The sequence below is a fragment of the Balaenoptera physalus genome (assembly GCF_965194825.1).
Source record: "Balaenoptera physalus genome assembly, chromosome: 18".
NCBI classification, from domain to species: Eukaryota; Metazoa; Chordata; class Mammalia; order Artiodactyla; family Balaenopteridae; genus Balaenoptera; species Balaenoptera physalus.
Window position 1 is genome coordinate 56,956,459 of NC_138899.1, and position 16,945 is coordinate 56,973,403.

General features: G+C 34.5%; 1 protein-coding gene across 4 annotated transcripts in view; it reads right to left on the minus strand.

Annotated features, from left to right (window-relative positions):
• The window catches only part of VWA8 (von Willebrand factor A domain containing 8), a 356,490-nt gene that overhangs the window by 316,973 nt on the left and 22,572 nt on the right, over nt 1-16,945 (minus strand). For all 4 annotated transcript variants that reach the window (XM_082435350.1, XM_082435351.1, XM_082435349.1 and 1 more), the window contains exon 2: nt 16,127-16,204. In XM_082435350.1, the coding sequence (XP_082291476.1) occupies nt 16,127-16,204 (78 nt within the window). The remainder of the gene's footprint in view (nt 1-16,126; nt 16,205-16,945) is intronic.

A 16,945-nucleotide genomic window follows, 5' to 3' on the forward strand; every position in this document is an offset into this window, starting at 1 on the left:
TTTAAAGTGATGAAAGGGAAAAACCTACAACCAAGATTACTCTACCCAGAAAGAATCTCATTCAGATTCGATGGAGAAATTAAAACCTTTACAGACGAGCAAAAGCTAAGAGATTTCAGCACCACCAAACCAGCTTTACAACAAATGCTAAAGGAACTTCTCTAGGCAGGAAACACAAGAGAAGGAAAAGACCTACAGTAACAAACCCAAAACAATTAAGAAAATGGGAATAGGAATATACATATTGATAACTACCTTAAATGTAAAGGATTAAATGCTCCAACCAACAGACACAGACAGGCTGAATGGATACAAAAACAAGACTTGTATATATGCTGTCTACAAGAGACCCACTTCAGACCTAGGGACACATACAGACTGTAAGTGAGGGGATGCAAAAAGATATTCCATGCAAATGGAAGTCAAAAGAAAGCTGGAGTAGCAATTCTCATATCAGACAAAATAGATTTTAAAATAAGGACTATTACAAGAGACAAAAAGGACACTACATAATGATCAAGGGATCAGTCCAAGAAAAAGATATAACAATTGTAAATATCTATGCACCCAAAATAGGAGCACCTCAATACATAAGGCAAATGCCAACAGCCATAAAAGGGGAAGTCGACAGTAACACAATAGTAGGGGACTTTATCACCCCACTTTCACGAATGGACAGATCATCCAAAATAAAAATAAGTAAGGAAACACAAGCTTTAAATGACACATTAAACAAGATGAACTTAATTGATACTTATAGGACATTCCATCCAAAAACAACAGAATACACTTTCTTCTCAAGTGCTCATGGAACATTCTCCAGGATAGACCATACTGTGGGTCATAAATCAAGCCTGGTAAATTTAAGAAAATTGAAATTGTATCAAGTATCTTTTCTGACCACAATGCTATGAGACTAGATATCAATTACAGGAATAAAACTGTAAAAAGTGCAAACACATGGAGGCTAAACAATACACTACTAAATAACCAAGAGATCACTGAAGATATCAAAGAGGAAATCAAAAAATACCTAGAAACAAATGACAATGAAAACACGACGACCCAAAACCTATGGGATGCAGCAAAAGCAGTTCTAAGAGGGAAGTTTACAGCAATAGCATCCTACCTCAAGAAACAAGAAACATCTCAAATAAACAACCTAAACTTACACCTAAAGCAATTAGAGAAAGAACAAAAAAACCCCAACATTAGCAGAAGGAAAGAAATCATAAAGATCAGATCAGTAATAAATGAAAAAGAAATGAAGGAAACGATAGCAAAGATAAATAAAACTAAAAGCTGGTTCATTGAGAAGAAAAACAAAATTGATAAACCATTAGCCAGACTCATCAACAAAAAAAGGGAGAAGACTCAAATAGAAATGACAGAATTAGAAATGAAAATGGAGAATTAAAAACTGACACAGCAGAAATACAAAGGATCATGAGAGATTACTACAAGCAACTATATGCCAATAAAATGGACAACCTGGAAGAAATGGACAAATTCTTAGAAAAGCACAACCTTCCAAGACTGAATCAGGAAGAAATAGACGATATAAACAGACCAATCACAAGCACTGAAATTGAGACTGTGATCAAAAATCTTCCAACAAACAAAAGCCGAGGACCAGATGGCTTCACAGGCGAATCTATCAAACATTTAGAGAAGAGCTAACACCTATCCTACTCAAACTCTTCCAAAATATAGCAGAGGGAGGAATACTCCCAAACTCATTCTACGAGGCCACCATCACCCTGATTCCAAAATCAGACAAAGATGTCGCAAAAAAAGAAAACTACAAGCCAATATCTCTGATGAACATAAAAGCAAATATCCTCAACAAAATACTAGCAAACAGAATCCAACAGCATATTAAAAGGATCATACACCATGATCAAGTAGGGTTTATTCCAGGAATGCAAGGATTCTTCAATATATGCAAATCAATCAATGTGATACACCATATTAACAAATTGAAGGAGAAAAACCATATGATCATCTCAATAGACGCAGAAAAAGCTTTTGACAAAATTCAACACCCATTTATGATAAAAATGCTCCAGAAAGTAGGCAGAGGGAACCTAACTCAACATAAAAAAGGCCATATATGACAAACCCACAGCCATCATCATTGTCAATGGTGAAAAACTGAAAACATTTCCTCTAAGATCAGGAACAAGACAAGGTTGTCCACTCTCACCACTATTATTCAACATAGTTTTGGAAGTTTTAGCCACAGGCATCAGAGAAGAAAAAGAAATAAAAGGAATTCAAATCAGAAAAGAAGAAGTAAAACTGTCACTGGTTGCAGATGACGTGATATTATACATAGAGAATCATAAAGATACTACCAGAAAACTACTAGAGCTAATCAATGAATTTGGTAAAGTAGCAGGATACAAAATTAATGCACAGAAATCTCTTGCATTCCTATGCACTAATGATGAAAAATCTGAAAGAGAATTTAAGGAAACATTGCCATTTACCATTGCAACAAAAAGAATAAAATACCTAGGAATAAACCTACCTAAGGTGACAAAAGACCTGTATGCAGAAAACTATAAGACACTGATGAAAGAATTTAAAGATGATACAAACAGATGGAGAGATATACCATGTTCTTGGATTGGAAGAATCAACATTGTGAAAAAGACGATACTACCCAAAGCAATCTACAGATTCAGTGCAATCCCTATCAAACTACCAATGGCATTTTTCACAGAACTAGAACAAAAAATTTCACAATTTGTATGGAAACACAAAAGACCCCGAAGAGCCAAAGCAATCTTGAGAAAGAAAAACGGAGCTGGAGGAATCAGGTTCCCTCACTTCAGACTATACTACAAAGCTACAGTAATCAAGACAGTATGGTACTGGCACAAAAACAAATATAGATCAATGCAACAGGATAGAAAGCCCAGAGATAAACCCACACACATATGGTCACCTTATTTTTGATAAAGCAGGCATGAATATACAGTGGAGAAAAGACAGCCTCTTCAATAAGTGGTGCTGGGAAAACTGGACAGCTACTTGTAAAAGAATGGAATTAGAACACTTCCTAACACCATACACAAAAATAAACTCAAAATGGATTGAAGACCTAAATGTAAGGCCAGACACTAACAAACTCTTCGAGGAAAACATAGGCAGAACACTCTAAGACATAAATCACAGCAGGATCCTTTTTGACCCACCTCCTAGAGAAATGGAAATAAAAACAAAAATAAACAAATGGGACCTAATGAAACTTAAAAGCTTTTGCACAGCAAAGGAAACCATAACCAAGACGAAAAGACAACCCTCAGAATGGGAGAAAATATTTGTAAATGAAGCAACGGACAAAGGATTAATCTCCAAAATATACAAGCAGCTCATGCAGCTCAGTATCAAAAAAACAAACAACCCAATCCAAAAACGTGCAGAAGACTAGACATTTCTCCAAAGAAGATATACAGATATCCAACAAACACATGAAAGAATGCTCAACATCACTAATGATTAGAAAAATGCAAATCAAAACTACAATGAAGTATCATCTCTCACTGGTCAGAATGGCCATCATCAAAAAATCTACAAACAAGAAATGCTGGAGAGGGTGTAAAGAAAGGGGAACCCTCTTGCACTGTTGGTGGAAGTGTAAATTGATATAGCCACTATGGAGAACAGTATGGAGGTTCCTTAAAAAACTAAAAATAGAACTACCATATGACCCAGCAATCCCACTACTGGGCATATACCCTGAGAAAACCATAACTCAAAACGAGTCATGTGCCACAATGTTCATTGCAGCCCTATTTACAATAGCCAGGACATGGAAGCAACCTAAGTGTCCATCAACAGATGAATGGAAAAAGAAGATGTGGCACATATATACAATGGAATATTACTCAGCCATAAAAAGAAATGAAATTGAGTTATTTTTAGTGACGTGGATGGACCTAGAATCTGTCATACAAAGTGAAGTAAGTCAGAAAGTGAAAAACAAATACCGTATGCTAACACATATATATGGAATCTAAAAAAAAAAAAAATGGTTCTGAAGATCCTAGGGTCAGGACAGGAATAAAGACACAGATGGAGAGAATGGACTTGAGGACACGGGGAGGGGGAAGGGTAAGCTGGGATGAAGTGAGAGAGTAACATTGACATATATACACTACCAAATGTAAAACAGATAGCTAGTGGGAAGCAGCTGCATTGCACAGGGAGATCAGCTCGGTGCTTTGTGACCACCTAGAGGGGTGGAATAAGGAGGGTGGGAGGGAGACCCAAGAGGGGGGGATATGGGGATATACATATGCATATAGCTGATTCACTTTGTTATACAGCAGAAACTAACACAACATTGTGAAGCAATTATACTCTAATAAAGACGTTAAAATAAATAAATAAATAAATAAATAAATATAAACTAGTGATGTTTTCTTAGTATCCCAAGGGGCAACATAATATAATGGAAAGAAAAAGCCTTTGAAGCCAAACAGACCTAGTTGTGATTTCTCATCCTGTCCTTTATCAGTGTCCTTGGACAAGTATTCTGAATCTCCCGGGCCTAAGTTTCCTTATTTTCAAAAGAGTGGTAATAATACTTACTGAGTACAGTTATTGTGAGGATTATAGGTAAAGCACCTTGTCCAGTCCCTCAGACAGTGAGAACTAGGTGTGGAAGGATATTAAAAGCCCATCCTCACCTGCACAGTCCTCTACCTGGTGTGCACCCTGGACAGCAGGCTGCAAGGTGTGGACTCAGTGGTCATGAATGAGCTTCTGGGTTTACACTCAAATTACCTTCTGCACCTAGAGCCCACCCTGAAATAATAAGGGAGAAAGGAACCTACCTAACTAGTACAGCCTGTGTGAGGTGCTTTCCCAAGACATTACATTTTATTCACCAGCGTCATCCTATAAGATTGCTCAGAAAGAATCTGAACCCAGGCTCATCACACTCCGGGCATGCATTACCATCTCAAGAGAGATTTCAAAAGAATCACAACTAATCTCACTGCAAGTGCACGCTCATTTACTAAACTGTGACCTGTCTACCATGTATCACTCTCTACTAGGATATAATGGACATCAAAGGGAAAAACAGCGGAGCAAGGGACATAATACAATATGTTTAGAATCTAAGTCCTCATTATTTACCACATGCGCTAACTGAACTAAGAAATTAAGTCGTTCACACAGTTACATGTATGCAGGACCTTCTATATGCTTAGCACCAAGAACACGAAGATAAGTACAATAAGGTCCTTTGAAGGTGTCAAAGGAAAAAAATGCATACGTATAAAGCCTTAGCTTATATAAGCCACTCATCTATAAAGTGGGCTGACGGGACTGATCTAATACAGATAGCTGTACTCAAAATTAAATGAGAAGTATAATACTGGCCAGTACAGTACTGAGCATAGAAAAGGTATTCAGTTTTTCTTAAAATTAGAAAAATACTTCAATATACATTAAATAAATCAGAGCATATACATATACATTAAGTATCAAGCTATACATTTTTTGTGTAGAGGTGTTAGAATAAGAGTATTTATGCAAATTTTCTTGTATTTGCATAGGGAAACACAGGAAGAAGAGGAAATACTTCCCAATTCATTCTATGAGATCAGTGTTACCCAAATACCAAAATATGACAAAGCCATCGTTCAGTCCACCACAGTTATGGACTGAATGTTTGTGTTCCTCCAAAATTCATATGTTGAAATCCTAACTGCCAATATGATAGTATTCGCAGGTGGGGTCTTTGGGAGGCCATTAGGTCATGAAGATAAAAGCTAGACAAAAATAGAACACATGTTGTATTATTACATTTACATAAAATTCTAGAAAATCCAAATAAATTACAAAGTAGATCAGTGATTCCCAGAAAAGGGAGGAACCAGGGGACATTATAAAGGGGCACAAGTAAACCTTTCAGAGTGATGAATTTATTTGATTATTATCTTGATTTTAGTGATGTTTCATACATATTACATACATATTACATACATATATGTTACATATATGTATATATGTAACATATATGTATATATGTATGTGTTACATACATATATCAAAATTTATGGAGTCGTACATTAAGTATGTACAATTTGTTGTATGTAAATTACACTTATAACACTATTTTTTAAAAGATTAGAATTAAAATGTTAACAGTGCTTATAATTAGGCTTACGAATGATTTGCATTTTATCCTTTGTTTCAGTGTTTCCCAAGTTTTTGTATTGATGTTTTGTTTTTGTGATAGGAACAAACAGTTATATTTCTTTTGAAAAACCATATTGCAAAGTAATCATAGCCATACTGGAAGTAGAAAAGAATTGTGATACACAGAGAAAGTAGCAATTTGATGGGTGACATATATTAGAATATTTTGACTAAGCAATAGATCACAATTTAATACCCCAAATTCAATTTGCAATTCAGCCTCTTAAAATGCTTATCCATAAACTATTGCTAAATTGTGATAATTTACAAAAGACAACTTTGTTGGTCTTAATGTAGCTAGTCATATTCATGACAAGACAACAATAATCAAAAACATAAAATGAGATCAAGGAATGACCTTTAGTTATGAACACATCTCAGAAGAAGCAAGAATTTTTAGGTCCTGTCAAATTCTTTAAACACAAAGCATTAACTTTTTACCTGTATGAGTCAGATCACAGAAAAAGCAGTTATAATGGATGTATTCTCTAATTTAATAAAGTTTCACTTTAAACATGGGAGTTTAATAGCTTTTTTAAAGTTACAGTCTAATATATACTTACTATAACAAAGAAAAAAATCCAAAAATGTAAAAAGAAAAATTAAATGATCCCTTCCATTTCTAACCCCACTCCTAACCCAATGCCCCAGAAAGAAGTCAAAGAGCCTGGAGTTCGGCCTTCCACACTTTTCTCTGTGTACAGGGAGACATATAATACACCTGCAAAGCGTGTTCCAAGTTTGTTTGTTTTTTAAAACAAAAACAAAAATTGTGTCATACTTTATATACTACTCTGCAGTCTTCCATTTTTGCTTAACAACATCATATGGACACCCTCTAGGTCCACAGATATAAATCTAATTTATTCTTTTTTAACAGCTGAAGTTTCCATAATATATCTGTAAAATAATTTACTCAACTATTCCTCTACTGATATACTCAGATTGCTTCTAGTTTTTGTCACTATCAAAAACAACAAAATGCTTCAATATATATTGTGTACAAATATCTTTTTTATCTGCTGATTTTTCCCTTAATGGATAGACCCTAATAAAGAAACTGCTACATCCAGAAGATATTTTATTTTAATAGCTATTACCATATTACTTTCCAAACAAGTCAAATGAACTCACACTTCCATAGCAATGTACGAAATGCCATTTCCCTGCGACCTTGTAGGTACTGGACATTATAATTCCTTTTAATTTTGGCCCAGATGATGTATGAATATTGCTATCTTATTGTATAATTTGCATCTTTCTAACTATTAAGCAGGGTTAGAACATATGTACATATGCACATATTGCCCATCTGGATTCCCTGTCCTGTAGTATGCCTATTTAAACCCTTTGCCTATTTTCTACTGGATCATATGATGTTTCTCATCAATTTATATGCTATATTTGTATATAAAGGATATTAAACCTCTGCCTATTATATATGTTATATATGCACTGAAAATGTGATTTTTAAGTTAGGGGTTTAGTACTTGAATTCATTTAAACAATGTCATTAATGGTGGTTAAATTGCCAGGTAAATCCAAAGAAGCCTATTTAACATACTACCTAGCTCAAAAACTGTACATCTGCAATGAAAATTGCAGAAAGCAACAACAGTCATTAAATAGAAAATAAAAAGCAATAAAACACATCAATAAACTTTAAGTCATCTTCAATATGGTACTTGGGAGAAAGAAGATTAAAGAAAAACTAGGCACTGAATAAACACTGCTATAGAGACCCCAGAGGAAACTTCAGGGCATGTTCAGGAGCTTTAAAAGTTGGTGGAACTCTTCCTTTTGAGGACTCTATGCTTAAAAATATATCTAAAGAAATCTCAAATGAAATCCTTTTCCAAAGTAAATTCTCATGTAATGAGAGGCAATTAGGAGACTAGTAAAAATAAGGCAAGTCTTAAGGATTGGAGGCTTTGCTTCTCAGATTATTTTTCAAGCACTGAGGATTAAGTAAGGGAATCTGAGGTAACACCTCCCTGGAGGCCTTTTGTGTAACCTCTGTCACTAATTTATTAAAACTGACAAGTAGCTGCACTGATTGTTCCACATTATCTACCCTGACACAAAAATGACATAGCTTTTCCATGCTATTCTGTCATTTATAACATTGATGAATTTCTCAAACCTCTTAAAATCATTTACAAACTAAAGACAAAGGTTCTTTCCCCCCTAAAAAAACTCTCATCCTGTTAATTATGCCCAAACTCACCATTTTAAGAGCACAATGATGTAATTCTTGCAGTAAATCTTTATGGGCCCTAATTGCTTAGATAAGAGTTCAGCGTGTCCAGTAAACCTTAAATGACCTCACATATAAATGGTTCACTGACTGCAACAAGAAGATTATGTAAGGAAGCAGAAATATAATTCTGAGGTCAGGTTTAAAGTCATCTCTTGAAAACTTGCTACCTTGGAGCACCACTTCATAAGTCAAACCTTGGAAGAAATACCAGCTTTGATACAATATCATTTAACTTCAAGCACAAAAACATGAAGGAACCCCTTTTCAACAGCTGCCAATTTCAACTAAGCCTTGAGATCTGGTTTTTATACAAAAAGGTAAAAAAGCTTCAATTATCCACTTCAACACTTGCAGGTAAGAGACTAGGGACTCAGATGATAAGTGGAAGTTATAATGGTCAAGGCAGGAGGTAACAAGACCTAGATAATAAAAAAACTAAAGAACAGTCCAACTCTTATGTCTATTATATGCCAGGCAGTGGGCTAGATACTGGAGCTAAAAAGATGTCCTGCTGTGCCCAATGCTGTGAAGACAGAAACAGTTCTGTTTCTGTCAACTGACAACTGACTACAAAATATAAGCATTCATTATCTCAATCAAATGGTCAGTGAATTAAGAAATTTTACTTTGAAGAGATAATACTGCTTTTGTGTGGTTTTTAGTTGAATTTTAGACTTCCACTTAAGAATACCTCCAGTCTATAGCTTCTGCCAGTTAGCAGAATTTCTACCATTCCATTAAATAGATGCTAAATATGAATATCAGGGATCATAGTTCAACATTGTGACTTTTATTTCTTCATTACTAAAATACAATAATTGTATTGTATTATATTGTATTGTATTGTATATATAATACAATACAATTGTATTGTATTATACAATATATATATTGTATATATTTTGTATAATACAAAATACATTGAATTTTTCAATGCTCTAAATAGTGACTTTAATTAAGATAGAGATAAAATAAAACTGCCATGCTTCAACTATTTCAATATTTTTCAATAATCCTTCACACTTTTAAATTCCAAAAGAGTTTTCTAACATCGCAGGACTTACTCTAAAGAAAGCCGCCAGAGACACTGTGGCAGACTATAAAAGAAAAATCAAACAGATGTCAGGAAATCTGGGTTTTGCAACTAATTAATTAGTCTTCTGACCTCTTTCTTGTGATCCTACTTTCCTGACTATAAAATGAGTTCCAGAGAGGATAATAATTGCTAAAGTTCCTTTCCTTAACAAAAGTCTATCATTTTATGTTTCATTTCAAAATATTCAATATCCAAAAGGCAAAAAGCTAAAATGAAGCATAAATACAGGAAGGAAAGTAATAGGGTATCAAACTTCAACAAAACACCATTTCCAAAATATTTTAACATATTTTTAAAAATAACTCTTAGAGAGAAAAAAATCCATCAAAGTTCTCTCATGGCCAAAACCCATAATCTCTAATCAGTCATGTAATAGCAAGAATGAAGCCAAAGAACTGTAATTTTCCCATTCTGGAAATAGTCCCTGAGAGAGGGAGAAAACGTTCAAAGAACTGTATTTGAACATGATACAGTAAATAGATGCATGAAAACATGTTATATTATGCAGTACAATATATCTGTCTAATCAATGTGTAGCAACCACATAATACTTATGTGAATATGTGAGATTTTGGTTGAATTAGCTTGGCCACTTTTCCTATTTCAAGTTAAAAAACGCCCAACAGTCTTTTTCTTACAAATGGCACAGTTGCTCGTAAGAAAGACTAGCAGAGGCAATATAACAATTTACTGTTGGGTAAAACATATGCTATCATCCTCCTGATATATGGTAGGAACAATGATGAATGGATAGCAGGCACAAACCATCCAGCTGATTTCAGTATAAACTCTCTTCTGATATATTTCAAAGGGTAAGCTACTAATAACGAAACACAAAAGAAATGAAAACTTTTGATTACATAAGAGATGCATGCAAACAATGATAAAAATTGAAAGTATGTAAACCAGAAAATGTTGAGGGCTTTTCTTTGTTTTTCTGGGGGGTTTTCGTGACAATTTATGGGAGTTTTGCTATATTTAGGAACAGATACCTTTTACACTTTGGGACTTGGTCTGAGCCAGCCACTGTATTGTCCCTCAGTCATTTGCAAAGTATGAGAATACATTCATTCAAAGCGCATGCTTACAAGTTTTTAAATTGATATTATTGCTAGGATCCCTTGAATTCTTGAAGCTAGTACAGACAGTCTTGTTAATTCTCTCACTGAATAAGAAGATCCTCAAAATGCATAAGTATCTGTGATTATGACAAAGTACTTCAGCAGACCCCAGACAAGAGACTATGGCATCTTAGTTGTTAAAAGAAGGGATGGATAATGCTATCCCTTGTTGATAGCTATCAGGCAATGACCATGCTTCAGGTCTAGGTGAGACTGAAAAGGCCAACATTCTTTCCACACTGTAAATATGTTAAGTTTGATCTTTTTAAACTGAAGTGTATTTGAAGAACCTACCAACATTGGCGATCCTGCAAACAACCTAACTGAGGGCAAACTCAAAATTAAATCCAGCTGAAATATACTCCAGATTCATTTTTTAGGGATAAGACTGAATGAAGATGAAACTGTTTTTTGCTTATCTCTTAAGCAGAATCACAGCAGACTTTAGTAATCCCCATACTCAATAGTGTCACAGGCATGGGATAATGGAAAATGAAAAGGAACAAGAATCAATCAGGAGACTGGGGAAATGGTTGTATCAGGAACTCATATGTATTCAGCACTATGTGCCAGGCACTATCGTATATATTTCACATATGCTATTTTATTTAATCCTTACAATATATCAGTGACGTTGAAATGATCATCCCCATATAGTCAAGGAGACTCAGAGCAGTTAAATGACTATGGAAATTAACACATCTAAAAAGAAAGAAAGAAGGAAGGAAGGAGGGAAGGAGAGAAGGGAAGTAGGGAGGAAGAGAGAGAGAGAGGAAGGAAGGAAGGAAGGAAGGAAGGAAGGAAGGGAGGAAGGAAGGAAGGAAGGAAGGAAGGAAGAAGGAGGAAGGAAGAGAGGGAGAAAGAAAGAAAGAAAGAAAGAAAGGGAGGGAGGGAGGAAGGAAGGAAGGAAAGAAATTCATACATCTAGAAAGTAGTACAGTCAAAATTTTAAACATAATTTCCCCCCACCAAGTAGTTGTTTCCCTACAGAACTCAAACTATATAGCACTTTTCTTATTGTCTATCAAGAGCAGATATTATTCTTCACAGCTGAAGTTTATTATAAAAAGTTAGATACATTCATAATAAGAAAAGACCCAGAAATCAGGAAAAATGAGTGGGTTTTTTTTTTCAATTATCACGTACCTATGACATGTAAGATGTTATAGATCTATTTTGTTAATTTTTCTCTAGACAAGTATAACAACTTGTTAAAGAATTAAGCCATTAGTCTCACCCCTAGAAAAGAAAACCTGTCTATTAAAATAATATGATTAGGCATAACCATTAAATAATGAACATCAAAAATAAATATTCCTGACTCCCACTTCTAGTTAGGATGGCGAGAATTGCAAGAGAATTTCACTTCCAACATAACAACCAGGACAAACCAGTTAATCTACAAAAATCACAGTTTCTTAAAATCCATCATACAGCTAAGGATACAAAGAAATCTAAATGAACTAGATTATAGAAAGTAACGAGCCCTTTCAAGGAGAGAAGAGACCCACAGCTAACTTTCATCCCTGGTAGAATGGCAAGAGGAGGAAGAATCTGCCATAGATGTGTCAGGGTAAACAAGCTGAACTTTTAACAAACCTATAATGGCCATACATGGGCTGGCATGATGAGAAGTCCCAGCAACAGAGAAAATCTGCACCTACCACCAACTCTTTCCCATCCACGTATTCAAGCATGAGAGATGAAAAATAAAAAGGAAAACTAGGGACTTCCCTGGCAGTCCAGTAGTTAAGACTCTATGCTTTCACTGCAGTGGGCGTGGGTTCCATCCCCAGTGGAGGAACTAAGATCCTGCATGTGGGGCGGCGTGACCAAAAAATTGGAAAAAAAAAAAAGGAAAACCAAATGAACATGGTAGAAATGAAATATATTAACCGAAATGAATGAATCATCAGATGGGACTAACATTGAACATACGAAACAGAAGAGAGAATCAATTAACTTAGTTATGGACAAGAAGTTACCAAAACTGATGACAGTTATTAACCCATAGATTCAAGAAGCTTAGAGAAACCAACAAAGATAAATTCAAAGTAAACCGTACCTTGGTACATCAAGCCAAACTTCTGGTGAAAAATAAAAAATAAAAAAAGAATCTTAAATGCAGATACAGAAAACAGACAAGTTACAAACAGGCAAAAAACAAAAATTATAGCTGGCTTTTTATTAGAAACAATAGAAACCAGAAGACAATAAAATGGTGTCTTAAAGTACTAAAAGAAAAAAAACTGGCATTCCATATCCAGCAATAACAAAAAAAAATGCTTTGAAAATGAAAGCAAAATAAACACAATTTAAGACAGACAACAGATGAGAGAATGCACATCTAGCAAACATACTAAAAGAAATGCTAAAAGAAACTCTTCTGGCTAAAGGGAAATGCTTTCAGATGATGTATGCCTGAATCTGCAGAAAGGAATAAAAAGCAGTATAAAGCATTAAAATATGGAAAAATATTAAAAGCTTCTAAAACTATCTTCATTTTGCACCTATATATTTATTTTATTTAAAATTCTATTATTGTTTAAAGCAAAAATAACAATAAATATCACTGTTATAGCAAAAATGACAATAAATATCGTAGTATTTTAGCATATATGGAATTAAAATATATGTTGACAATAGTACAAAGGGTATGTGATGTAAATGAAAGTATAGTATATATAGCTCAACAAACATCAGGTAGGAAAACTCATAGAGACCACATTCAGATACATCATAGTCAAATTATCAAAAGACAAAGACAAAGAGAAAATATCTTGATAGCAGAGAGAAAGGTGATTCATCATGTAGAGGGGATCCTTAATAAAATTAATAACTGACTTCTCATCAGAAACTATGGAGGCCAGAGGCAGTAAGATGACATATTCAAAGTGCTGAAAAGAAAAAACTGTCAACCAAGAATTCTTCAAACAGTAAAGGTGAAATTAAGAAATTTCTAGACAAATAAAAACTGAGAATTCATCTCTAGCAGATCTGCCCTATAAAAAATACTAAAGAGTGTCCTTCTTTCAGGCCGAAATAAAAGCACACTAGACAGTAACTCAAATCCACACAATAGCATTCCAGTAAAGGTAACTATATATGTAAATGTAAAAACAATATAAACATATTTTTGTTTGTAACTCTTTTCTTTTATCTGATTTAAAAGACAATTTCATAAAATGATAATTACAAAACTGTGTCACTAGATTTTTAATATATAAAGCTATAATTTGTATGACGATAATAGTACAAAGGAAGTAGAAGGGATCAGAGCTATACTGGAACAAAGTTTTTATATACTATTGAAATTGTTAGTATTAATATGAACAAGTTTGTTTTAAGTTAAACTGTTAATTATAACCCCTAGAATTACCACTAAGAAAATAACTCAAGGGACTTCTCTGGCGGTCCAGTGGTTAAGACACTGCACTTCCACTGCAGGGGGCATGGGTTTGATTCCTGGTCAGGGAACTAAGATCCTGCATGCGTGTGGCATGGCCAAAAAAAAAGCCAACAGAAAAAACCTCAAAAAAAATACAGTAAAAGAGAAGTGGGACAGAGTAGAGAGGACAGATCGCAGAGCCATTTAGGAGGTAGAGTCAATGGAAATTTGTATTGGATGAAAGTGAGATATTCTCCCTCAAGGAGCGCATTGTCTACTGAAAGAATCTGAAAAGTGAACAAAAAATTATTTTATATTGTGCCCAATGACTGGAACATAGAATAGGGGAAGTACAGTGACAGGAGATGAGGCTGAGACTAGATCATGAGAGGTAAGGATTGACCTTTGTTCCTAAGGTATTAGAGTGCTTTAAGGAATTCTGAGAAAAGAATTGACATGATTTTGAGCAAAGGAGTGATTGTGAGTCATTAGAGAAATTCAAATCGAAACAATAATGAGATACCACTTCATACCCATGAAGATGGCTACAATAAAAAGGACAGACAATAATAAGTGTTGAAAATATGGAGGAACTGGAACCCTCGTACATTGCTGGTGGGAATGTAAAATGGTACAGCCTCTTTGGAAAACAGTTTGATAACTCCTGGAAATGTTAAACAGAGTTACCATATAACCTAGCAATTCTACTCCTAGGCACATATCCAAGAAAACTGAAAACATATGTCTGTATAAAAACTTGTATATGAACATTTATAGCAGTATTATTCATAATATCCCAAAACTGATGAATGAATAAACAAAAAGTGGTATATCCATACAACTGAACACTATTTAGCTGTAAAAAGGAATGAAGCACTGATACATGCTACAACATGAATGAACCTTGAAAACATTATAAGTGAAATAAGCCAAACACAAAGGCCACATATTATATGATCCCATTTATATGAAATGTTAAGAATAGGCAAATCCAAAGAAACAGAAAGTATATTAATGATTGCCAAAGGCTAGAGGGGCAGCAGGGGGAAGAGGAGGAGGAGGAAACAGGGAGTGACTGTTAATGAGTGTGAGGTTTCTTTTTGACTTGATGAAAAATGTTCTAAAGTTAGATAGTGGCATGGTTGCACAACTCTGTGAATATGCTAAAAACCACTGAGTTGTACACTTTAAAAAGGCGAATTTTATGGTATATGAATTGTATTTCAATACAGCTGTTATAAAACAAAAACCATGATGAGTTACCATTTCACACTTTGTAGAATGAGTAAAATCTAAAAGGATGGCAAGGTTGGCAAGGATGTGGAACACTGCTGTTGGTCAAAGGGTAAAACACTACAACTACTTTGGAGAACTTTTTGGCAATGTTTAGTAAAGTTAAACAGGCATCCACCCTATGACACATCAACTCCTAGGTATTTATTTAAGATAAGTGAAAACTTATGACTACAAGACTTGTACAGGAATGTTCACAGTACCTTTTTCATAAAAGTCCAAAAATGGAAACCATCCAACTGTCCATCAACAAAAGAACAAATAAATTATGGTATATTTATACAATGGAATATTACTCAGCAATTAAAAGCAAGCTGATCGGTACAGGAATATGGATGAACCTCAAAATTATTCTCGGTGGAAAGAAACCAAATACACACCACAAAAAAAACTATACTATATGATTCTATTTATAGAAAGCTGAAGAACGAATTAGATTGGCAAAACTAATCTACCATGGTAGAAAATAGAACAGTGGCTTCCAGAGCAGGAGAGCAGGAGGGCAGGGAAGGGGCACAAGAGAACATTCAGAGGTGATGAAAGCAATCTTGGTGGTTATACACATTTATAAAATTGTCAAAACTAATCAAAATGAATACTTAAGATCTGTGCATTTTATTAAGTATAAATTTTATTTCAGTTGAAACAGAAACAACAATATGTGGAAAAATAAATATTTTACTGAAATATTCATGGATGAAGTGATACAAAGTGATAAATTCATAAAATAAATGATTGTTTCTTACAGTAGTTCTGTGGCACAAGTTCCGGGCTCTTAGGCGTTTTCAACTTGTAGGATACATCTCCAATATTAACTGTATCACCTAAAAAGAGAATACAGAAACACAACCATTACAAGAGACAAGTAAGAAAACAACACACTATGGCTTTTGCAACAATGATTCTCCTGACCTACAGAGAGGGATGTGTGTACCACAGATCTGTCTGTGTTGGGCATCCGTAGAAACACCTGTCTATGTCAGGCACTATGCTGTACAACTAGTATCCATAGTATAAGTTATATATATAAAGAAGAAGTGAAGTGTTGGTGAAATTCACTTTTTAAATGCTATTTTAGCAAAACGGTGAAATACTATAAAATATATTAACCAGCTTTATTTTCTCATTAATAGCAATACTAATAAAGTCAACAATACAGAAGGATGCATTTTTGTTTAAGATCATCCAAAGCACCCATAAGGTGGTATCTTTAACATGTATTTGCAACCTTTTTACATCTTTATAGGTTCTTATTTTTACTACATACAACTTCAAGTTCTCTAGCAACATAACTCCCAAATTCAACATTTCTAGGTATATGAAAAGAGCAAAGCCCCAGTGGCATATATGCCAAGAATTCCTGCATGAAACAAGCAAAACAGAGCAAAAGCTCTCAGTCACTTCTACATGGTTCTAATTTTTTAAAGTAGCATTAATTTCTGGTTGATCTTCTAAAGTGCAGGAGTGAACCAAATAATCTCTGCTTTGCTCTCTCCAACAGCAAAATAGACATATTGATCCCATCTGCAACTGGAACTTCACTTGGAAAGGGCTCAAAAACACTT